This window comes from Daphnia pulex, chromosome 8 (assembly GCF_021134715.1).
Source record: "Daphnia pulex isolate KAP4 chromosome 8, ASM2113471v1".
In the NCBI taxonomy this organism is placed as follows: domain Eukaryota; kingdom Metazoa; phylum Arthropoda; class Branchiopoda; order Diplostraca; family Daphniidae; genus Daphnia; species Daphnia pulex.
In genome coordinates, this window is record NC_060024.1 from 10,992,334 (window position 1) to 11,017,316 (window position 24,983).

Genomic DNA, 24,983 nt, shown 5'->3' on the forward strand with positions numbered 1-24,983 from the left:
ACTCGGTGATAATTGAGAGCTCATTCATCATCGCTTTGATCGATGGGTCTAGAAAGATGTGTGAGCGCCACCACCACCACCCCCCAATCCGCTCCTTTTAGAACAGACACCTGGGCGCACGCTTATTATTATAGAAGATATGTGCGGCTTTGTATTTATATTTTCTTTTCGGTGAACTGGCCAGTTATAGGCGATACGATTGCTGATTCGTCCGTGTGTCTATATGGTGTGTAGCCATAATAGACTCATTTTCTTGAATGTTTGCCCCATTTTCGGTTAATATCGAAACATTTTTTTTTACCTTTTTGCGGATGACCCCAAAAAATGCGGATGACTAATATCCATTCCGGAATAATGCGAGGCACTTATTTTTCTGTGGTTTTAATTTGATCGACCCATAAATATTGATTTCAAAACACTCAAGTATAACGGCGCCATTTTCCCGGCGTATCGTATACATCTGAAAAACGATGTGTATAATCATCGTCAATCAAAATCTCTGGTAAATAATAACGAGCTGATATGTTGTTGTGTGTGTGTGTATACACAAAGCCGGTGTCTATATACATTTCTCATATCAACCTGATAACATCTCCACGAAGAGCTATGGTCAAGATGTGTCTGGATTAGTTGGCGGCCATCACGTCTTATATAATCAAGTGTACAGTATATCTAGCATGTAATAATAATAAGAAGAATGCATGTGGCTCTTGGGCGTTGAGTGTGATAGAGACGTGTAAAGAGAAAGAGAGAGAGAATATAAAAAAATAAAATAAAATAAAATAAAAAAAGGGATGCCGTGAAGATATAATTGGATTCGGGCGACTGCTGTTGTGCGCCGCTTGCAACCGCTGATTTATGTCGGCTAAGTGGGCAGCTCCCATTTTTTTTTTTTTTTGTAGATCTATACACGGGATATATACATGTAAATAAATATGGTAGACGCTTCGTAACGAGTTAATTTCCCTCTTTTTTTTCAGTCCCCCATTTTTTTTTGTGTTACCTAGTTCAAGATTTTCAAATTTATTTGATTTTTTAATTTGAGGCCGGCGGCGGGAAATTTAAAAGTTCGCCAATTCGGTCGAGTTAATTTCCGATAGTTGATCGATCGAATCGATTGAGCCATCACGCCAGCCAAACAACGGAAATAATAAATAGTAGCTGCTAATTGAGATATAATGAAAATGTTGTTTATACAACTCACGAATTCTCCTTTTTTTTCGTTTGAATCTGGAGGCGGGTATTTTGAATCTCGAACTAGCGGGAATTTATCAAAGAGCGGGATAATCTGAGAACAAGAAAAAATAAAAACTATGCACGCATAATCAAGCAATGAATTGTAATTTCTAATTTTTTTTTTTTTTTTTTTTTTTTTGGGTTTTGGCCGTCGGTGTATATTTTCATACCCGAACAACAACTGACTGGCTGCTGTTGTTGTGTGTGCGTAATTGGCTCCCCGAACTGATACCTCCCCTCCCACCCGACCCTTTCCCGCATATAATACGGCTATGATGAGATATGTGATGTCGGCGTCGGCAGCAAATCACTCGACTTCGACTTGATCAGTTTCTTCCTTCTCTTTTCACGAAAATATCAAAACAAAAGGAAATTTTTGCGACATCAGCACGATAGATGTTAATTTATATATTGTCTGTCCTTATTTTGTTTTTGTTTCTTTTTCTTTTCGCTATTTAGAAATCAGAGTAGGGAGGACAGCGGGCGAATTGAAAAACTTTTTGGGGAAACTTTTTAGAAAAAGACAAATTACAAAGAACAAAGTGAATTTTTTTCTATCTCGAAATTATTTTTTCGTGGAGGAGCTGAAAATGTACAACAAATCAAAAAAGGAAAATCGTCGTCGGGCACAAAAAGTTCTAACAAATCAAACAAAAAAAGAAAAATCGTCGATTTTGATGATGACACAACAACACGCGTTCGCACAGAACAAAATACAATCACACACAATCACGCACGCAAAAAAAACATACAAAATACCAATGGTTATTCTTTTCACCTGAAATGATAATAATTAATAAAATATTTGTCGGTTTTTTTTTTGTCAATTTCTTTTTTTTTGTAGTAAATTTTGTCGTAAAATTTTGGTAGAAAATAGTTTAGAAGAGTTGAAAAGTAGTGGGAGGAACGAGATATGTTTGAAAGCAAACTACACACGGTATTTTTTGTCTTTTTTTGTTTTGTTTTAAATTTGTGTTTTTTTTAATATAAGATTTTCGAATTGGCGGTATAGTGTAATACAATTGATTACATTCAATCGCTGGCGGCGGCGATGGCTTGATTGTATTCGTCGGCCTTTTTCTGCAACATGTTCAGATCCATGTGGGCACCGATGAAGGCCTTGTGATGGTGTTGGTGATGATGGTGGTGGTGGTGACTGCCCAAAATCTTGGCCGACTCGACGTCCTTTTTCAGTTCCTCCATGTCTCGTTTGAGTTTGGCGCGTCGATTCTGGAACCAGGTGATCACCTGGGCGTTGGTCAGTCCCAGTGTCAGGGCGATCTGCGCGATAATAGTTCCATTTTTTTAATTTCTTTTTCTATTGAATAACAATTTGCGTATCTAATTAAATTACCTCATCGCGGTCGGCAGGTGACAGGTACTTCTGATAGAGAAACCTCTTTTCCAGCTCAAAGATCTGGTGATTGGTGAAGGCCGTCCTGGACTTGCGCTTCTTTTTGGCTTGTTGTCGGGGACTGAAGAGCGCACCCCCTCCGCCGCTACCTCCCCCTCCGCCGCCTCCGCCTCCTCCTCCTCCTCCGCCGTGACCGCTCCCATTTTGACTTCCTGTTTTCCAAAAAATTAAATAAAATCAATTCGAATTAGTTTTTCATTTCCCAAAAAAAAATGTTTAATCGCCTGGAATAGATGACGTAAATTACATTCGACATGAGAGCAGTATCTAGCCAAATCCAATTGAATTTGAATCTTTTTAAAGGGAGGGGCCACATAAGGATATCCATCGACTTATTATGCATATATACAAAACAGTTGGCGTGTCGAATGGAAATATTTCAAGCCCCCCAGAAAATATATATTTTATTTTCCCAAAAAACATTTCCTCACAGTTTAAAAAATAATAAAAGGAAAAAAAAGAGACCGGGGAGTGTTTCAAAGTGTCAATTGACGAGAAGAGACACAACATCTGACCCCTGGTGATAAGTTCGAGAGGGCGCTTCGTGTTACATATAGACGGAACACGTTGGGGGGGGGGAAGGAAAAAAGACTCACGGGGTTAAAAGTTCCCTGCGCTATTCATTTTGGAAAAAATCAGAAAAAAAAGCTTTTTCTTTTCATTTCCCTTAGGAACGATTTTCACCAGTTGAATAAGGTCAGAGTCGAGCAGAGATGGAGGAAGGAAGTTGGCCATCGCCTTGGTGATGGTTCCCTGCTAGGCGCAAAGTAGTCGCTTGTCATTGACGTCGTTACTGGACCAGTTGCTTCTGTTGGCCATCAACAAACCATTAAGTAAACGTCCGCTCCGTTCAACTTTTGACTGGAGGGAGAGAGCTGAGAGGGAGGTCTTCTTGTCGATATTTATACACACTAGCAACACACACACATATACACACAGCCAAGACACTCCACTCGGGCTATTAGTTGGGTCACACCTTCAATTGGATCTCCATCTTTTTTTGTCTGTTGCCCTTTTCTCTCCAAACACTTTGAGACACCATTTATCACTCGGTGGGCAACTATGGGGGAGGCCCACAGCTTTCGACGATATATACTCTATGACGTCACAGCAGCTCAGAGTATTATACTACATGAGGGACACTGCAACTAGACTGGATATTAGCTGGAGTTGATGGACTGAAACATTTCGTCCCGAGTGTGTCTGTGTCTAGTAGATGATGGCGATTTTTCTTTTGGCTTTTATTTTTATTTTCTTTGAAAAAGAGACAAATGACACAGTTGAACACTGAACAGAAGGTCGAAGGGGCCCCGCAACATTGACAAATGGCATGATGCTCTTCTGTGTACATCGCCTGTGTTGTTTGTCTGTGGGCGGACATTGGAAGCCAAGAGCGTCGAATGAAACTATTTTGGAAACAAACACGGACGACTTCATATTTCCTCTAGCTCCTAGAAATCGTTTTGTTTCGAATCATCAAGACAAACTGAAAGTGACTAATTACTGAGCAGCTCCTTTAAAATACTCTTGTTCGTTGGAGTTTTGAATTGTTGGCGGGGTTGTTTCAGGTGGGAGAGAAAATGAAACGGTTAGAAAAATATGTGACGGCCCAGTGTTAATAAGCTCCTCCCACACGGGGACAGGAAGAAATAGTTGACATCTCGACGCTAAAACATTTCGAGACACCCGGGAAACCAAATTCCGTGACAGGATCAAAAAATTCCATTCCAATATCTATACAAGCCCTCACACGTAGAAATCTAAGCCGTCGAAATTCCAGCAACGGCTCTAAAGAAATGCGACAATAAAATGCGAGTGAATTGTACCAATAATAAAGCCATTGGCTGTCTATATACGTAATAATAATAATGGTAATAACACACACACACACAAAGTCCAACCGAAATAGACGACGGTTTTCACTTTTTCTTTTCAAAAACAATTTCGATACATAAAACAAGCGAGCGGCACTTTTTTGATTGTTGAATAGAGTCACGTTTATGTTGTTTTGTGTGTCTATAGTTTCGAGTGTATATAGTCTAGCAGTAGTAATACAAGGGCTGCTTGCTGCTGCTGCTACTATACAACCGCTGGTAACACAATAAGTGGTCCGCGGTTTTTTATTTGTGAACGGCGGAAACGGGCGGCCCAGGTTGTTTGAAACAAAAATAAAAAATAAAACATTTTCGGCTCTTTTTTTTTTATACATTATATATAATATTCCCCTCCTCCTTTATGCTCATTCAACCCGTCCGACCGCCTCTCTGTCGAATCAAGTTCCTTTTCTCTACGCCGCTGGAAAGCCAACCGCCGCCGCTTTCCCAGAACACTTAAAAACAACGACTCAATGAAAGCATCTCTCTATCTCTATCTCTATCTATCTATCATTATATAAAGTGTGATATCAATAAAACGGGAGGGGGAAAATATGAGCTTCTCACCAGCAGCACAATATATAATATAGTAAAAAAGGGGCCCGCCCCTGTGTGTGTGTGCTGCTGTGAACCTTCCGCATGCCTTTAATAGGTACGACGTTGGCTGGGTCTATAAAAATGGTAAGAAGAAACACACATACACACAACTTCACAGAACCCACAAAACAGTTTTGATTTCCTCTTGATATAAAAAAAAAAGCTGTTTGACAATTGCTGTATTTATATAATACATAAAACTGAATTATATCAATCTAGAAAAGAGGAGGGGAGGACTGATTTCCCAGGGAATTTTATTTTATTTTTTTCGGGCGTGAGGTGACAACCAAAAATTCCCGAGCGTTTAGATACTTTCGTTCGTTTTTTGTTGTTTTCCGATTGGCGGATGTGAAACTATGAATAGAATTGGATGTAGGAATATTTAGATAATATCCGAACGCGGATAGAGAATATAAAAGAAAGAAAGAATGAAGAAAAACCTTCGAAAAGGGAAGAAAAATAAGAGAAACGGTTTTGAATGTCATTTATTATTCCCATGCCGCCGCCGCCGCCGCCGCCGCTGAAGCCGAGAGGTGTTGATGATGATGGATCGTGCAGGATGTGTGTTGGCTGGATACCGCGCGCGGTGCGGCGGCGGCGGCGGCCGAGGCTAATTATCGGCGGCATATACACAACAACAATCAAAATGAAATAAAAGGTCGTTGCGTTCCTCATTTCATTTCGCCCGGAAAGAAATTACAACAACAACAACCCCAAAAATATTTTTAAAAAAAAATATATATATAGAAAAAGATTGGGGGAAAAAAATCATTTGCATCCGAACGACGCGGAGACAGATCACCAATTTGTGATTATTTCCCTATTGTGTATACGTATTTCTAAATGGTGATTAATCGCATGTAATATTTAAAAGCTCTCTCTCTCTCCTGATTTTTATTTTTTTAAATCGATCAAAATTGCCGCCAGCCTTTCAAATGTTTTTCCCCGCGCGTCATTTAAAGACAATTTTTCCGGGACACGATTGATTGAGGCCCGCGCCATAATTGAATCGGAGAAATCGTCCCAAAAAAAAAACGTGAAACCGAAAAATTACAAATAAAATAACAAATTTTAAAACTAGTTCAATCCGCCAATCGAGATGGAGATGGAAGGAAGGAAGCCTATATGTCTGCTGGATGGAGAGATAATGGGAGAGAATAACCTGCTGCGGAATGGAAAATGCGGCAATTGTTCCACTTTGATGATGATGGATCAGATGTGATGGAGCAGATGACGGATGATGACGGTCCAATCGCGTCGGCTTTCATCATCATCCAGGTACATATCTCTCTCTCTCTCTGTAATACATACAAGACACAGTCTCTAGCTATAGCTAATACACATTTTTACACACAAAGTAGGCCTCGGTCTTGATTCCAATCAACGCCAGCAGGTGCGAGAAATTTTGACAAGGGACCCGAGCAGCCTCATCATCATGGCCGCGCTGATTCATTAGAAATGGCCGCCGAGCGTCAAGGTTGAGGTAATAATCATTCCGAATGATTCTTTTTTTTTTTCTTTTCTCATCACTTTGGAGATTCTTTCCACTGATACAAAACGGGTGGTGGTGGTGAGGGGTGGGAGAGACTTGTTGCCCTTTTGGACCACCCAAAACAATGTAGAGATTCTAGCTGCTATTACATTTAGATTTCCCTACCTATTCTTTCTTTTTCTCTCGCTACTGATGCGCTACCTGCGGGCCGTCATCTTTTTTCTTCCTGCCTTTTCAATCGAATTGGATGATCGAATGCGCCTCCGCCATTGAGTCATTTCCCAAACGACGTTATTCTTTGATTTCTGCGTCCTCAGGGCTTTTTGATTTATCAAATGAAATACAAAAAAAACGAACCAACTCAATTGAGAAAACGATGACGAATTTGTCGACCGACCGGGAAAAATGTCCGACGAGCTAACGAGACGGCGCGGATTTTCATCATCGGCCGTCGTCGTCGTCGGCCTCCGGTTGCACTGTACATATTGTTGCATAGAATCTTAGTCATCCGTAAATGAGGGAGAAGATTTTCATTCTTTTCCGTGTCGGCCCTAACACCTGCGAGAACCTCTGCTCTGCTCTAGTCGCTAGTGAACACAAAAGAATAAGCCTAGTAGACACCCTGAAGGGGTTTTTCTCTACTATTTTTATTTTTAATCCAGCGCGGAAGGGGGCCGGACCCGTTGCTCTCCAGCGCAATAACGAGCTGCTGCCAGGTCATTATCAAAGAAAACATGATTTTTCTTTTTAAATTTAATATTTTGATTTTTCACTTCTCGGAATAGATTTTCTTCCCTTTTCTTTTTCAAACTTTGTCGGAGACGGGGGAAGAAGCTGATGGGTCCCTTCCGGACGAATCGCTTAGTTTGTCGACACTTTCAATATATATATATATAACAGCTCGAGAAGAGTAGCCAGTATATATACGTCGCTCCGGATGAGGCCAGCTCAGCAGCTCAAAGTGAGTCGTTTGTGGCGAGAGAGAGAGAGAGAGAGCTAGGCCAAAGCGAAAACAGTCGCAAAAGTCCGTAGGTGTTGACGGACATTAAAAAGAGTTTCTTGACCGGACTCTGTTGGGGTAAAAAAAGGGTTTCGACCTCCCACGATATTTACCAGCTGTTGAAAAACAACCCGTTTGAACCCTCTCTCATCTTCCTAACCCGTCTTGTAATTGAAGATTTGAAAAAATAACTTTTTTTCTGGGGGTTTAAAAAAAAGAAATAAATCAACATCCAGAAAAAAAGAGAATTCCAGCTAAACTGTACAGATATTGGACACAATCGGACCTATATACTTTTCCAGGGCTGCTCTTTTTTTTTCTAATAAAAAGAAGATTGATAATAACCGAAAAGATTCACGCCTGTAGTATATGGCACGCACAACAGTCACCAGCTCAGAAATCGTTTCGTGTGTCTAATGCGAACAAATGACAGCCGGAACGGCGATTTTTACTTTTGTTAAATGACGTCACATTTCAAACGAAAAATGAGAAAAAAGGGGGGAAAAACAAGTTTTGAAGAGCGCGGGGGAGTTGAGGAGAAAAATGTTTCATCAAAAATCACGCCCACGACAGATGGCGTCATTTCTGTGTCTGTTGGGCACGAACGAGTTTTTGTTCAGTCGGAATCAAAATTGAGCAGTTTGCTGCTGCTGGCTGGCTGAGCTGATCACTTTGCTGGGCCATGATGAAGACATTACGGAATTGGAGAAGTGATAAATGAGGTGGAAAACGAGTGGGGGGAGATTCTCACCCCATGCTGGGCCCGGCTCCGCAACACCTGCGCTTTTCTACCCTCAGCCGAATCAAGTCATCCACACAGCTCTCTCCGACTAGAACATCAATTTCAACTTGTAAGAGGGTTTATACGTATTATGTTTTCACTCAAAAATAAAGGAGGAAGGGGGAAGGATAGAAGGGGGGGGAGGGCAATCAGCTGTTTTTCGTACTAGATCCATGTGCGGATGCGCCTCCGTATTTGATTGATTCAAATACCTTTTTTTTCCAACCCCCCTCTCTCTCTACACACTTAATCTCCTCTACACGTAACATATTGCGTATATGTGTGTATCTACGTATACTACGTGTACATAATTCTATAATGGTAATAAAGTGGCCGCTCTGTCGGCGGTCCCGCCGTGACGTGGTGGAACGGGCGATTTTTCATTCGGTTAGATCCTCTAGTTCACCGCTGTTTAACTGGATGGATCTTTTTTCTTTTTCTATTAGACACTTGGATGAATCGACGATTCAATTACCGAATTTACTATTTTATGTTTTTGTCGAGTTGGTGAATTCACGACATTTTTTTCGACGGGAAAATGAAAGAAATTCTCGAGGGTTTTTGTTCTTTTTCGACTCTTGTTTCACACCGGAAGACGGAATATAATGCGGAGAAGAGGAGAAAAAACAGGTTGACGTTCAAAGTTCTTTTTTTTCTCAATGTTCATTGATTCGTTTCGGATGGAGCCGAGAGAGAAAATCAAAAGGGAAACAGGAAACAATCAAGGGATGAACAACTTGTGTCTTTTTGACGGATTGTGTAGTAAATAGAGTCGGGGTCTCTTCTCTTTCTCTCAAGTCATCCGCCAGCATTTCATCCAAAGTCTTTTTTTGTTGTGTCAAAAATTCGTTAATGAGAGTCGAGTCGCTCATTTTGATTCAGACAAACCCAGGGGGGGACCACCCCGAGTGAAAAATATCAAAGTGGCTGGGTCGGATTGGTGTGGGCGAAAATAATAAAACATTTTCGTTAATGTAATCGAGTAGAAAAGGAAACGCAGAAGAAAAGAATGGGAAGAAGAAGAAGAAGAGGGGGGCTACCGGTTGCGCATCGTGACTGGGCATAAAAAAAATTTATATAATCTCCCCCCAAACGAAAACAAAAACAACGGGCAATAATAAAAAGAGTCTAGTCAAATGATATACATACAACGAAAGAAAAAAAGGAGAGTCTATCCAGCTCTATCTAGCTAGCTCTAGCTCTATAAGGGCCGGCCTTTTATCTGATAGGCTATTGCGGTCGGTGGTGAGTCTCACCGGTACTGCTACACACATCCAGCAGGAGAAAGAGAGAGGCGGCTTCTTTTTGACCACCCATCCGTCAACCCTATACACTACACCCTCCTCCTCTTGTTGCCACCTCGATCCCCGCCTCCATTATGTTAGATTCCTCTCACCTTGGCCATCTCTTCTTTTATCTTCTTCTTCTGATGGGCGCACTGTGGCCGGCCGGCTGCTGCTGCCGGTGTTGTTGTCTCTCGGCGCTCATTTGAGTTTGGTGTTATAAGAGAAAGAGAGAGAGAAGGCCGCCATCTCTTTTCTCACTTTCGGTCATCAACAATGGCTGCGGTAGGTATTTTTCTAACCTTTTCCAAAAAGATCCTTCTTCTTCTTCTCTAAACCTAACCTCCCTTTTTCTTAGACTGCACACACCAGTCAAAACTCCACCTACAAACACATACGTCATCGGGACTTTCTTCTTCTTCTTCTTCTTCCGGCCCAAAAAGAAAAAGAAAAAAGGAACTCGGCGGGGGAGGTGATGACAAGGCCGGATTGTCTTGGTGTTGTCTGTGTGTGTGTCTATGGTTGGTTTTTGTTATGTGTGGTTTGAAATTAAAGTAGAAGAGAGAGAGAGAGAACTAGATGTAAGAGAGTTGAGAGACGGAATTTGTCCGTTAAGACACAAACCGGACCCGGAGAGAAGATGGGCTATATGTAGGAGGAGGAGGAGGACCGAAACCCGCACACGTTGTGCAGATGTCACGTTGTCAGTGTTACTCAACATGAAAGAAGAGTGAGGAGAAACACGCAGACAAACACAGACAGGGGCACACCACCATCACCACCAAACCCAAAACAGAAACCCAGTAGCTACTATATAGATTATTTTTCCTTGTAATTTCAAAAGAAAATAAGAAAAAGAAAAATAAGTTTGGGGATGGGCCTTTTTTTTCTTTTTCTTTCTTTCTTTTTTTCCTTATCCATAACAGACACGAGCCCCGGAATTTTATCTAAACTGACGAGTGACTTGGCCTCTTGTAAATAGACGAGCTGTAAGCTCTCTCTCTCTCTCTTCGAATAACAGAAAACATTTCGAAAACAAAACACACACGCAACAGGGAAATCGACGACAACAAAACAAGTGTGAATTTATTTATTTCACATTTGTTTCATTTTCACGACATTTCCAGCGTTGTCTTTATAATATAATTAAGAAGCGCAAGATTCACTGGGCCTATCAGCATTTATTTTTGAACTGCCTATAGAAAAGTTGATGAAGTACTACTATATACCTGCCGGCCAGGTGTTGATCGTTAGTACACACATAACCCTTGTGGAAAGAATAAGTCAAAGACTTTTTGTATTTTTCTCAAAAGAACTTTAAAGTAAAAAGGGCGGCCCATTCAAAATCCATTTAATTGAACGTGATGAATGGCGGTCCTTGTGCGCTCACGGAGGGAAAGAAAAAAAATAGAGTGCCGGTATTACGTGTACATGTGTCTAACGCCGGAGAAAAAATATCTTATGCTAATGCTCTCGCGTCGACGCCAAGTCGGAAAAAATCTAGAAAAAGATTGAATAATGATTCCCCCACACTCTTATACTACACACGGCGGGATTTTTGAAAAAAAGGAAACATCCCTAATGAAGACATTTATATATTTATACATGCTCAAAAAGCCATGAGAGAATAATCTTGTGCTATTCTTTGACTCATTTTCTTCCCCTCTTCTTCTTCTTAGATTCTTTCTCTTTTTCATCATCAACACCTGAAGGCGCTGATTACCTGTCAAGGTAAAGAAGAAGAAGAAGAAGAAAAGGAAAAGAAACAACTGAGAGAGTTTCTCCTTCTTTTGGCGGTAACCCGGCCCACCCCCGCTGCGGTTCTATTTCTTTTCCTATTCTTTTGAGCTGGTAGTATCTTTCAAAAGGAAAAAGAAAAAAGTCGCAAGTTAAATAGATGACGCATTTATTGGCCCCCCAGCAAAGTCTACGATTTAAATTTTAAAAACTATCTGATTTGGTCACCAGAAATACCAAAATTCCATTTTCGGATGTGACCCTGAACGGAAGAGACATCTGTTACGTGATAGAGCCTCGGGGCAAGTTTCCGCGCGCGCAGATTGAATTAAGTCATCGAGGGTCCCCCCCCCCCCCCCCCCCCCACATACATATACAGTCGGGGCGATATCTTTTACTGTAACTAACAGCCAACAACACACAACAATAAATAGACATTTCACACGGCGTAGACATATATAACTAACTCTCCTCTTTTCTTTTTCATTTTCATTTTTCAGTTTTCCCCTCTGCGCCATTTCTCTCGAGTTGAGGTTGTATGGGCCGGCTTAACGAGACGGGCCAACAACGCAGGCCCCCATCATTAAGAGAGAGATCTGAGCTGAGGGTTTTCTTTTTTTTTTTTCCAACTTCATTTTCCCCATTTGAATGGGACGAAATGTATATAAGAGAACCGCGCGCGCCTTCATTAGGTTCTTATTGTTGGGGCCCGTTGCGCTGCTGTCGCTTCTGCCGGGACGCCAGAGGCCCATCACAAAACACTCAAAAGGAGAAGGAGAAGGAAAGAGAGAGAGAAACGGGCACCGATTAGTAACATCACACCTGATGGGATCCATAACTAATGGCCACCAACAAGTACCACCCTAATGTGTGTGCAGTCGGAGTCGAGCAGCTGACCATTCAATTCGTATGCCCATTACAACACACACACTATACAACACGCATCTGTTTTTGGAATGTGTGTGTCCCTTTTTTTTCTTTTTCTTTTTTCTTTTTATGATTTGATGAACGCGCTGCAAATCTTTTTACTCGGAATAGAATGGCGACTTGAATGCTCAATTTTTATTAAAAAGGAAATATAGTTTGAGGCCGGAGAGATATTCGATTTTTTGAATGTAACTTTCTCCAAATGTTGCATTGTTCCGTAGACTAGCTACGTGTTTTACATAATATTCAAACTCTAAAATCAGAAAATTGATTCGCCCAAGATATTTCGAGTCGATCAAACTCGGTCGAATGTGTACGTGTGTCTTTTTATAGACACAAGAGCTTTTTTTGGTTGATTTCAATTGAATTGAAAGAGAGAAGAGGGGCTAGTTAGTTGCCACTTCATGTCCGATCCGGCTGGTTATAATATCGAAAAGAGCAAAGTAGATATATATTTCTTTGGCCTTTTTGTTTGATGGCTTCATTTTTGTACCAATGGCGGCGGCGGGGGGATGTGTACACCATCCGCAAAGGGAATGAAACGAAGAAGGGCCGGGTTTTTCTAGTTGCGATTCGATCCGGTCCCCATTGGAATACACTCAGAGATGTCGACGAGGGGGTTTGTTCGGAACGGAGCATTTGGGTCTTTCCCCAATGTTCTCGACTTGTAACACACGAAGGCAAACGAAAATCGACGTGTCCGACATGCTCCATCAACATCTTTTCATGGACAACTCTTCGCGTTCCACACTCTCAACTGCATTTTGGGCTGCATTTGCTGGAAGGCCTAGCCCTTTTTATCCATTTCATTTTTCTTTTTTTTTTATGTATCACACATCTATTTTTCTTTCTTAAATTTACCGAATGGAATGGCTGAGCTCTGACAGCTGTCTGCTGCTCAAAATAGACCGTGGCGTAACATCGTCATTTGATTCCCCTTTTGGCTTGTGAATTTGTGATCAAACCAGCTTATATTTCGTTTTTCAGCGGTTTGAATTTCAATTTAGAGGGGGATGATTTTAAATAATTCCATCGATAATCGATATCTTAAAAGAATCGCTAATTGGAAAATTAGTGTCGTCTGCTTTCCATTTTGTGGAGGGAAAAATCAGCACAACACAATAAAATTGCTAAAATGTGGTCAATTCTGGTCGTGTTTCTTTATAGAATCGTTTAATACACACTCCGAACTGTTTGGAAGGTAAATAAAACTATGGAAGCTTCAATAGAAGAGTTAAATCTGTTCCAAGTTGTGAAATGTTAAGTTCCTGACTAGCATTTATCCCATGCAAGTCCCATGTTGATGCATGGCAGTTTGTTTGCACCATGCAATATTTCTTTTGTGCAAATTTTAGGTCAGAGCCTTAGTCATCATAACTACAAGATGTTCCAGTTTTGATTGTGCTGGTATAGAATTGTCATCAGCAACAATCTCAGCATCATCGGCTGGGTAATGATTTTCATTACTTTTGTTGTCCTACTACATATATGTGAGTGATGCATGACTCAGTGCATAAATGCATTCTCTTGTTGATTAACAATTTTAACAGTTTATCTACTGCTTCATTTTCAACTTTTCAGACTGACTTGTTTCTGTCAATTTTTTTTTCGTAACCCATTTTTTCATTTGTTATTTAGATAATCAGCATCCCGTCTAATTGATTGGAGAATTCAACGATGTTGATCGAGTTACGGATCTCTTCTTCCCCTTTAATTCTCCTCTGTCCTCGTGTACGTCCATGTGTGTGTGGGGGTATTCATGAGTCTGAGGCCCTTTTTCCTATCTCGCCTGGTGGATTCAACCTTTCTGCGAATGGATGGAGCACTTGTGGATGTCTGGCCGTATTTCCCAGGCACAAAGGTAGGACAATATTTCTCTATCCTTTTTATTATTTGGTTGATTGTCAGTCGTTAGATAGTACGGAGCAGGATTATTCCTGAGCTAGGCTAGGCGGTTGACTGAAACTGTTTTCACTTGCCGTTTGATGAGTTATGAGCCAAGAGGGTTTTGCCGGCACCTCTTGGTTTAATAATATGTTCTCCTTTTTATTTTGAAAGAAATTTTTTTCAATTCAATTGGCGATGATTTTCTTTACATGAAAAGATTCTCCCCATTTTTAGAATGGATGACTGGAATGAGCGATTTTTTCGGTAGCCAAGAACAAAGGATGCAACATAACAATCGATTTCCTGAATTCATTTCTATTCCACATAATTTTTCTTCCTGTTGCCTCAGTTGTTTTTCGCTATGTATAGGCTAGAGCCGGTGTGCTGCTACCTGGGCAAACGTAATCGATTATTAATCACAGTGGTGGTGTCGGATGGGGTGGGGGGAGAGAGAAAAACAAGAGAGACCCCACACTTCCGCCGCTTCTCTTCTGCAACAATAACAACTTGAACGTTATAATGGGAACGCCAGCGAGAGTTGATATGGAAACCACATCCCCCCCTGTCCTATTATGTAGCAAAGGATCAGCGATATCATCATCAGCGCGATATATATCCACTATACTAGACGGAGCTAGAGAGAGTATCACGTGACACCCGCCGCACTCTTTCATCATTATATTATTATAATTTGGAGGTTACACCACCAGACCCATTTTTCTTTCTTTCTTTCTATTCCGTCTGTTCCACCGCCGAAAAAGAAACAAAAACTCTGTTTGAAATTAGCGCCATCTTCCAAGTATATGGTACTGCATCACCCGCATCGGTCTATAGCGCACCTGATTAGTCCTATCGTGCTAATGGTGGTCGGTATATACTCGTCTCCGGTTTCATCCGTCAATCGATCCTTTTTTTCCCATTTCTATTTCCGATTAATTTTTTCAAATTTTTACCGCCAAAGAAAAATTGTCAAACGGGAAAAGATCAAGACCCTGGACGGTTTTTTTTTTTGGTCTTTTTTGTGTTGAAAAATTGAAATTCGGATGATGACCGCTAATGTACGACACGACGTTGCGTGCGGTTAAGCAGACTAATCCGTGGCGGCGCTCGTTATACAAGTACGTCATTATATCGGACACGAAAAACTAAAAATTCAGTTCCGTCGTCGTCGTTGTCGTGTAGAGAGTGGGGAGGAAATTGATCAACCGTGGAATCCCGATCGACAAATAATTGACGCGCTCTTATGTGACAACCAAAAGCGACGACTAGAAAAATAAAAAATAAAAAATCCAGCGCTCCTTTTTGTGTGTGTCTATATGTGTTCAACATCTAAAACACGGCGTCGGCGGATGAGTTAATGACAGAACGAGCAACACTTTTTCGATAGGTCTATAGTGCGCTGTGTAACTTTTCAAAAAAAAAAAGATCTGGGCGACGGAGAGCACGCGAGAAACTCATCCGCTTCTTTTTTTTCTTCCTGAATTTGACAAGTCCCGTTTCTCTGATATTATCTTACCCCCCAACACACACACAAAATAGACCAGCTCCGAGAGAAGAGCTCTTTGTGTTTCGGCGACAAAATGGGCCAAAAAGGGAACCCTCCTCCGTTAATATAACACGCACGCTTGATTCTCATTTTCTCTCTCTCTACTCTCCAGCCGGAAAAATAACCTGCAAAAACGGCTAATAGAATTCTCATCATCATCACCCCCCTCTTTCAGTTGTTTTAATCGTCTGCAATGGTAACACACTTTGTTCTATTCTCTCCGTCTTTTTCGTTCCTGATTAGTTAATTCACCTGCCGCAATCAAGGCAAAACGCAAATGAGACAATCTCAATTGGCCAATGGCCAATCGGCAACCGCAAATCAACTAATTGATGTGCATATGAAAACAGCAGCTCCCGGAGGCACACACACACACAGACAGACCCAACTTGGGGAGTAGGAAACAACAGCTATTTGCTAATAATGAGAGTGCCATCAATCAAAGTCCATTTCAGCGAGGCCCCGTTTAGATTTCGCCCAGCAGACCACAGGCAGAAAAGTCCAGTTCGACGAGACTATTTCTGATTTGACTCTCATTTGCCTTAGACTTTTATATATATTAGTGGATGTAGATGCTAATGAGCATGCTGTAGAATGCAACAGCTGTTTCACTAGTACAGTACATCCAGTAAACTCTTGACGGACCCCCAAAGACATTTGGAGCCCTTTTAACCCAGGACCGTTGGGTTTTTTTTTCATTTTGGGACATAGTGGGTCATCGGATTGCGTTTAGCGAGGTCGAATGCCATTAGCGAGACCCTGGCGAAATTCCGAAAACAATAAAAACGACACTTTTTTTTCTTTTTCTCTCCTCCGGAATGGAAGGTCGACTTTGTCAATCGCGGCTATTTCTATACGCACTGCCACATCGATGCAGATTATTCTAATAGGGAAACAGTTTGAAAATGTTTGAAATGCCGCGCTTACCAGATGAATCGGCTCCGTTGTTGGAGGAACCGTCGAAGGTCTTGGAGGTCATCTGGAAGAGAGCGTCAAGGGGAGTGCCTCCGGCGGATGTGTTGCCTCCGGCCGCCGAGGATTTCTCGGATGATTTTTTGGCTCCCGAAGATTTCCGGACGCTTCCGGCACTGCCGCCGCCGTTGTTGTTGTTGACGACCAGCGAGCCGGAATTGAGGAGAGATTTCTGCCTCTGCTGGAGGAGCGGGCTGCCGCCGGATGTGGCGCTGTTGCCGCTGGTGGAGCAGACGTCGTCCGCCTCGCAGTCGCTCGATCCTCCGGCGCTGATGTAATCCGGCGAGGCCGAGGAACTGGACGGCGAGAGGTGGCCGCTGCTGCTGCCGCCGACCGACAGGATTCCGCCGACGAAAGACGATCCGGCAGCGCCCCGCTGCTGGTGGTGGTGGTGCAGGTGATGATGGAAGTTGGGATGCTGGTGCGGATGGAAGCCTAGACCGGCGGCGGCCGGATGCGACTGCAGGCCGAACGGGTGGTGGTGATGATGTCCCGGAGCCGGAAGGAAAGGTGAAGTCGCCGGATGATTGGCAAACGGCAGGCATCGGTTGGGATTGAGGAATCCGGCCGCCGCAGCGGCTGCCGCTGCGGCCTGGAAGTGAGCCGGAAGGGTCAAATGCGGATAATCCCACGGCCGCATGATTTTCGTCGGCGAATCCGCATCGTTCTGCTGTGCGGACGGATGGATGTGATCGGTCACACCCACCGACGCTGTGCTGTCCACAACGTTGGAACTCTTCCGCCGGATTTTGGCAGCCGAGCAAACGGCCGACGATTCCGATTCGCTTTTAATCGAACGCTGCGGCGGTTGTTGTTGTTGTTGCGGCGGCTGAGCCGGCCGATGATTGAGAATATCCAGAATAGAAAAGGATCTGACTCCGCCGCCGCCGGAAGCGCTATTCTTGGCGCCATCTCCGCCATTGTCTCCATCCGTCCGGATGTGTTGACTAGTGAGTACCAGAGTCTCTTTGGACTCTTCCATCTCCTCGTCGTCGGCCAGCACTCGACTGTCTCCAGTCCGTCGAGGCGACGGGCAACCCACACTGATCTCGTCGTCACTGCTGTACTCATCCGCGCTACAATCCGCCGGCCTCATTTTTTTCATGTCCACCGGACAAACTAAACAAAAACAAAAAACAAAACACTTTTTGGCAGTCCGGAATCGGTGTGTCGTCACACTTGTCAATCAGTTGGAACAACTCGAAACGAACGAAGACAACAACACCAACAACCCGAGTACACAACAACAAAAAAGAAACGATCAAAGTAAAACAAAAATAATAATTCCGGAATTTCGGCTGGTGCTGCGCGCGGCTGTCAAAAATTTTTGTAAAACGACGGCCACGAGAGGCGGAACGGAACTGAACGGTGGCCGCTCTCCGGACGAGTTACCACTTGGGTGGTGGGCTGGGACCAGAAAGGGAGGAGCTTAATATCGAATCGTAAACTCCTCCCTCCGAGGGAACCGATCAGCGATTGGCTGGAATCGGTGGGTCGTGGGCGGCGCCCAATCGGAGCCAGGGGGTTAGTCGTTGGGGTGTGTGTGTTTGTAGCTGCTACTACTCGTGTACACGTATGTGGCGCGCGAGCGAACTAACTAGGCTTGTCACGGAGGAATCAAATCAAGACATCACAACTCATACGCATAACTCGCCTTTCTGATTAGCATTTAGCACGTTGGACAACGCGCCATTTCATTCAATCGGATAACAAAGTGTACGGTACGTGTTTTTATTCGGAGATAGTAGTCTAAAGCTGTCATGTGGGAAACAACGTCGTTCTCCGGGGAAGGTTTAGATTTTCACAACTTTTTGGGGTTTTGTTTTCTTTCTTATTTTTCTTCTAATGACCAGCCAAGTGTTGCTGGGGGTTCGCGTGTTGACTCAACGAGTTAGAGGGAAAATATGAGGCGTCGCCGTCATCTATAATCTACTACACAACCAGAAAACAAAAGAGCTAGAGGACCGTTATACTATAGGGCACTTATAATACCCGTCTGTATATACCCAAAGCGGCGTGAGGTCGCTGGCTGAAACTTGCTCCTGATGATCCTGTAACATGAAGCTGCAAGGCCTATAATGGCCTCCAGTGTATTAACGGCGAAGAAGGGGGGCACGTGTGTGTGTGCCATCGTCTATATCATCAATACTACTCGGGTGCGATTGCGTGTGTAAGCGAAAACCCTAACCTGTAACTGGATTATTAACAAGGAAAAAGAAAAACTCAATTCCCCATTTCAAAAGTATAACGTAGATAAAAGATGTTATAGAAGAGAGATGCTGGACCAGCGCCCGCCAGCGTTACAAATGGTTGTGATTGGTTGTGATTCACAATTGTTACGCAGCTTCCGTTCCGGCTCGGCGGATGCCAATCATCCTTTTTTTTCGAATTGTTCTAATAATAATCAAAAGAAAAAGAAAAGAGTCGTCACTAGAGATTATAATACACACATCGTATAACCTAATAAGGATTTTTGAAAGCACGTCAAATTGTCTGTTGCTTTTTTTAATGACATGTACGTCTACAGTCAAAAAGTTTCTCTTCCGTGCGCAACCGCCAAAGAACCAACGGTGGTTATACATGTGTGTGTGTATAATATCGTCAAAAACTAATAATAAGTAGATGCAAAAGGCCCTTGAGCCATTCGACTTGATCGACTGCTGATGGCTGCTGCTGCGCGCTGGCCTATGGTTTTTTTTTCTCCATACGTTTTGGGTTGATTGGTTGGTTAGTTTTGATAGTCACGTTAGTTGATCCATCATACATTATGAATGCGTTTTTTTTCCTTTCGGATAGGTGGGGGGGAGAATAAGAGTCGTGGCGTTTCGGTTTTCCATTCCGGACGTGTTTTTTTTCTACACATAGAGAGAAAGAACTCCGACAATGAGCTCCGCCACTGGCCTCTGACCACAGGAGATCGTGCTACGTGATTGGGTGAAATTATAAACACCATCAGCACAGGCTCGACTGCGCTTATAATACGGAAAAAAAACTAAATTTTTATAAGTAACACAAAAAAAAAGTTTAAAAAAACTGGTAGCCAGCAGACATTACGTAACGATTGTAATATGTGTATAAACTAGTTACACACACACACACATTCACACCCCAGTAGTCAGTCTAAATTTTGTGGAGACGTGAGAAACTAATAGAAAGGAATAGATGGGGAAAAAAAGAAAAAGAATTTCAGACTTTCGAAAAAATAAAAAACGACTACAACGGATGCCATTTTTGGTGATTTCTCGAAACCCCCTCATCCGATACGGTCAGGTGAATCTCCCCCAAAGAGTCTTTGATTTGTTGTGTATATATATCTAGAGTAGCCCCCATTTTTTTATTTTGGAAAATGTATAATATCAACAAAAGTAAACTGACCGAAACGGGTCTAATAACCGCTTGATATTTCTCTCCTTTCCCCGCGAGAATTTAAGAAAACCAGGGGGGTTACAAGATAGCTTACATAGAGAATATAAAGACGCAACGGTTGAGAAGTTACTTTGTCGATGTCACCGGCCATGAGATGCCCAAAAAAAAAAAAAAAACAGATCCTCCACGGTGGTGAGAACGTCTTGGACATCGACTATCCATCCATCCAGCAGCTTCAATTTCTGTCCTTTTTTAGTTTTTATTTTTATGATGATCTCGAGAGAAAGACCATCCAGGTGTGGAACAATTAAAGTCCATAAGAAGAACAAGAAGAAGCCGACTCTTTTTGCCTTGGCCAGCCATCCACTATCAATCTATAAAATCTAATACTATAAACTATACATCCAACGTATCAAAAGGTGTGCTGCTGGTGTTCGTCACCTTGTTAAATCGAGACAAGAGGGAGAACAAGGACAAAAAAAAAACCCGCCAGCAGCCCGGCAGCAGTTAAGAAGAAGAAGAGAGTCTGAAGATAATAGTGGACATACATAGAGGGGTGGCCCTTAGTTGTTTTATTTTCCATCTAATTTCCTTCTCGTTGTTTTCCCACGCCATTCAAAAACACGTCGAGAGAATAAGATCAAAAGGCGCAGAAAAGAATTGTGTGTTGTCCTGCGCGCCACCTTTAAATGAAAGAAAAAAGAATTGTAACAACACACTCAGCTGACTCACCTTGTGTACATACAGGGGGTAGCTACTACTATACCATAAGGTGGGTTGGAAAGGGGGCGAAAAATCCCCCGGTGCGCATTGATATGCCGCCGCTTGTCTACCTGGTCGCTGCTGGTCGCCATTTTTCACACCGTCATCGAGCATCGCTTACCTTACAACTCCCCCACACATACACACCAAAAGAGCCGTCGTCGGTCTATAGTAACTTTAGGGGAGGAAAAAAAAGGTGGAATATAAGACGGAAAGTAGCGCGCCAAAAGCAAAATTATCACACCCGAAATGCGGGTGGGTGTTCTTCTTCTATTCTTTTTCGCACTTTGTTTTTTTAAATCCTCTCTCTCTCACTTTCAATTCTTCTATTTTTTCGTGACTAATTCACTTTTTTTTTAAAGAGGCTCAACGTGAGAACATTTCGCTCTCTTTTTGAGATTTTTGCGCGCGCTAAATTTGAAAAGAAAATAAAACCAAACTATCCTGGGAAACTGTTCGTGACACCGGGCGGAATAGATTTTTTTTGTTTTTCCCCTTTTTGATTCAATCGGTTTATTGCGCATCTCTCCCCTGATGTAATCAGCAGGTGTATAATTCTGATTTATGTTGTTGTTGTTGTTGCGACGGTGTGATTTTTTTTTATTATAGACATTCCCGAAACAAAACATTTTCTTTTTTGGCAGGAATGCGTACAACAACTAATATCAAGCGAGCTGTATTATAAGACGCCGAGGCTTGTATAGAGTGTCTATATAATGGCTGTGTGTGTGTTGTGAGCACGTTGACGTGATGTTCACCTTCGATTATCTGATGTTTTTACAACACGAAAATCTCATCCGGCGATGGAGTGGGAGAGAGAAATGCCGCGCGCGGATTACGGGGCCACACACGCACGAAGAAAGAAAAAGAAAAGAACCCGCAGTACTTTTTTTGATTCAAAAGTTGCATATGTACAACAACAACTCCATTTAAAAATTCTATACGTGTGTGTGTGTCTGCCGACCACACACGAATCTCTTTTCCCCTCCTTGAAAAAAAAAATTATTATTTTTTGAAATTTTTTCTTCCATCTCCCCCCTTCTCTACATATAAGGAGAGTTCTATGTACTATGTAGGCTGACATAGACTGGAGCTCATGCCTATCCATTCTGCGATTGAGAGATGAGCCCCGCCCACGATACGATAGTTAGTGTGTAAGGGCTCATCATCGCCCTGCTGGCACACGTTTGAAAATGAGACAGCTCTACAGCCAGCCTAGGTATATGAATGTACTCTATTATCTCAAAAAGAAAACTTTCTACACAAGAATAACGAACAAGTGGGGTTTTGATTTTCTCGGTGATATCACCGTCATCTGCACACCAAACCCAAAAAGTGTAGCTAGACTAGAGAGAGAAAAAAAGAAGCAGGTGATTATTATATCTTTTCGGGTCTTCACGCCTGCCCCTAATCGATAATTGGGTTCCGCGGCTCGATCGATCTAATGAACTTTGAATGTACGAGCCTTGTCTTCCCCAGCAATCTTTTTTTTGTACTTTAATCTCTCGTGGTGGGATCCGGCAACGCTCAATAACGTGATGGCTAAAATCTCAAAACATGTACACACACATCATTTTTATCTTGTTTTGTTTTTTCTGAAAAGTTTTGTGCTGATTCATGTGTGTGCGAACTGTGTGAGGGGTCATCTATTAAAATGCAATTTGGAATGGATACGACATGCAATAAGCTGCTGCTCATGTGTTGAATTTCTAATGGATTTTCGAAAATCGAATGTTCACGATTTTTATCAAGAGAGTCGGCAATCCTCTTAACACATTATCGAGAAAAAGAGATCAAGTGTGTCGATATCTCCTTTCCTAGTAGATTCTTTTCTTTTTGATTCAATTTCGTATTTGTGACAAAGGTCGAAGGCGACGGATCAAAGATGAATAACAACAACAGTTTCAGCTCCTTGTGTGCGTTTTCTATAGGCCTGCTGGCCACTGCTGTACGTTGTGAAAGCGCCGAGGGACTTATCGTTTTACCCATTCCGACCGATTGGATCATATCAGGGGAGATGAAGAGGAGCATAACTCACTTGAAGAAATAAAGACACAAAAAGGAGTAATTAGCCTGTCTCTGGCGGGGGGTTTATTAATGTTTTCGCCCCATTAACCGCCGACCGGAGAGCAGCTCAAGGGGTCCGTCTTCTCTCTCTCTCTCCATATGATTTACCTGGAACGGCGCGTATTATACATTAATCGGTGGCAAATAACTGTTTCCCTTGAGCCGCTTGTGTAGTTGACCTTCGACCCAGCGATGACACATAAACAATTGTATTAACATGTACATGACGTTGGCTCATTTCTATCGATTGAAATAAGCTGGGATAAAGAAATAAGAAAAAACAACTTCCAATAAGAATATTTTGCCATTTGATATTTTTGTTTTAAATTTTTAATAACTTTTATTCACTGACAACCTTGTCCATCCAGTTGTATAATTTTCGTCTTGGGTTTTTTTTTAACAATCCTTTTTCTGTGTGTGTGTGTGTAAGTTCCCCGAACGATTTTTGGGTCTACGCCTCCGTGACGTTTGAAATGACCGGTATCATGGGATTGCTTGATTGCTTGTATAGTATATCCACCCACACACACTGCCATTGTCATCACGGTTATGGTGTCTATAAGAGTATAAGAGAGAAAAAGGATATATACTATAGAAGTGGGTAGGAATGAAAGCCAAAATATTTGGTCAATTTATGGAGCACATCACAGCTGATGATGATGCCTTCTATATAGATAATAGGACCGCCATAAAAGCTTCACATAAATTGAAGGTGGTGGCGCTCACACAATATAATACGCTGCTGCTGCTGCTACTACGGTACACCTATATAGCGCCGCCGCCACCAGAAAGAATCATCAAGTTTAATGACTTATTTATAATATTACACACACACACACCCCAGCTGGGTTATATAACATTATTTTCGGGGTTTCCGGTCTAAGAGGAGGAGGAGGAGGATGTCTATATCTATATACAACACATTTGGTGGTGTGGTACTTCCCCCCACCACCTTTATTTTTACACAAACTAAAAAAAAAAAAAAACCAAACACGCACGAATATGCGGGAGCGAATAAAAAGAAAAAAAAAAGGAAAAAATTTATATTATTTTAGGCGCAGATAAGAATCGAAAGAAGCGGCAGCAACAACTTTATTATTAATGTATTTTTATCCTTTTTTTTTCTTTTTCATTTTCTTTCCGCCGTAGTTTTTATTGTTGAGGATATAATCAAGTCGCACTTTCACGTTTCACACGTCGTCCGACGAAAAACGACGCACCGACCGTTTTGTTGTTTCTGTCCCGCCGGTTTGTTGCGTTCTGTGTGTCGGCGGGGGCTGTAAAACACAGACGGGAAAAAAGAAGAAGAAGAAGAATGTTGAATCGAAGAAGACACACACACACACAAAAGAATATGAGAAGAAAACTCGTAAAACAAAATAAAAAGAATATGTGACTTTAGATATATATTTTTCTTTTACGATTCCTATTATTTTCTTATTCTTTTGGTTGTTCAGTTGTTGTAGTACGTACAGAAAAAACTGCTGTGCTGTGACCTCTGGCTGTTTGTTGATGAAGAGATTTTGACGGACGTTGTTGCCGTTTCTATCTTTTTCTTATAACCCTCGTTCGTTCAAATTATTCCCGAACCAAGCCTCAACAATGCTGAGATACCTATAGGCCTATATGCCTCTCAGTCGGCACTTGTATGTATGCGCGTGTGATTTAATGATGATTTAATGGCAAAGGAAATGTGTGAGGGGGGGGGCGATAGAGATATGAAAAGAAGCGCGCAGGCTATTCACGTCCGACTGCCTAGTGTGTATGGTGATTGATCAAGACACGTCGTCTTCATTATACCATCATCAGCCAGACACACGATCGCCGCAGCAGCCGCCGCCGCCGCTCTGCCGGTGGTTGTGCGGCTCGTCGGTTCCGTAAAGAAAAAAACATCAAAATGCAAATTGATGAAGAAGAAATTGATCAAGACTATACAAAGACCCTACATACACGAGTGAGAGAAAGAGCGATGATGAGTTATGTGTGTGGAGAGAGTTTCCAGTAGCCAGTGCCATCTAGTGTTTGATATTCATCAGCTCGGA

The 24,983-nt window shown here is 42.2% G+C and overlaps 1 protein-coding gene and 1 long non-coding RNA gene across 2 annotated transcripts; one reads left to right on the plus strand and one right to left on the minus strand.

The window, feature by feature from the left end:
- Window positions 1–1,619: 1,619 nt before the first annotated feature.
- Window positions 1,620–18,109, minus strand: LOC124199747 (homeotic protein Sex combs reduced-like). The gene is made up of 3 exons (XM_046595681.1): window positions 16,702–18,109; window positions 2,591–2,802; window positions 1,620–2,517 (listed from the first exon to the last, which is right to left on the minus strand). The coding sequence occupies exons 1-3, from the start codon at window positions 17,849–17,851 to the stop codon at window positions 2,269–2,271; spliced, it is 1,611 nt and encodes a 536-aa protein (XP_046451637.1). The 5' UTR covers window positions 17,852–18,109; the 3' UTR covers window positions 1,620–2,268.
- LOC124199748 lies at window positions 13,452–14,194 on the plus strand. The gene is made up of 3 exons (XR_006876976.1): window positions 13,452–13,542; window positions 13,697–13,791; window positions 13,980–14,194. It is a non-coding gene; the product is annotated as an uncharacterized LOC124199748 (long non-coding RNA).
- Window positions 18,110–24,983: the final 6,874 nt, after the last annotated feature.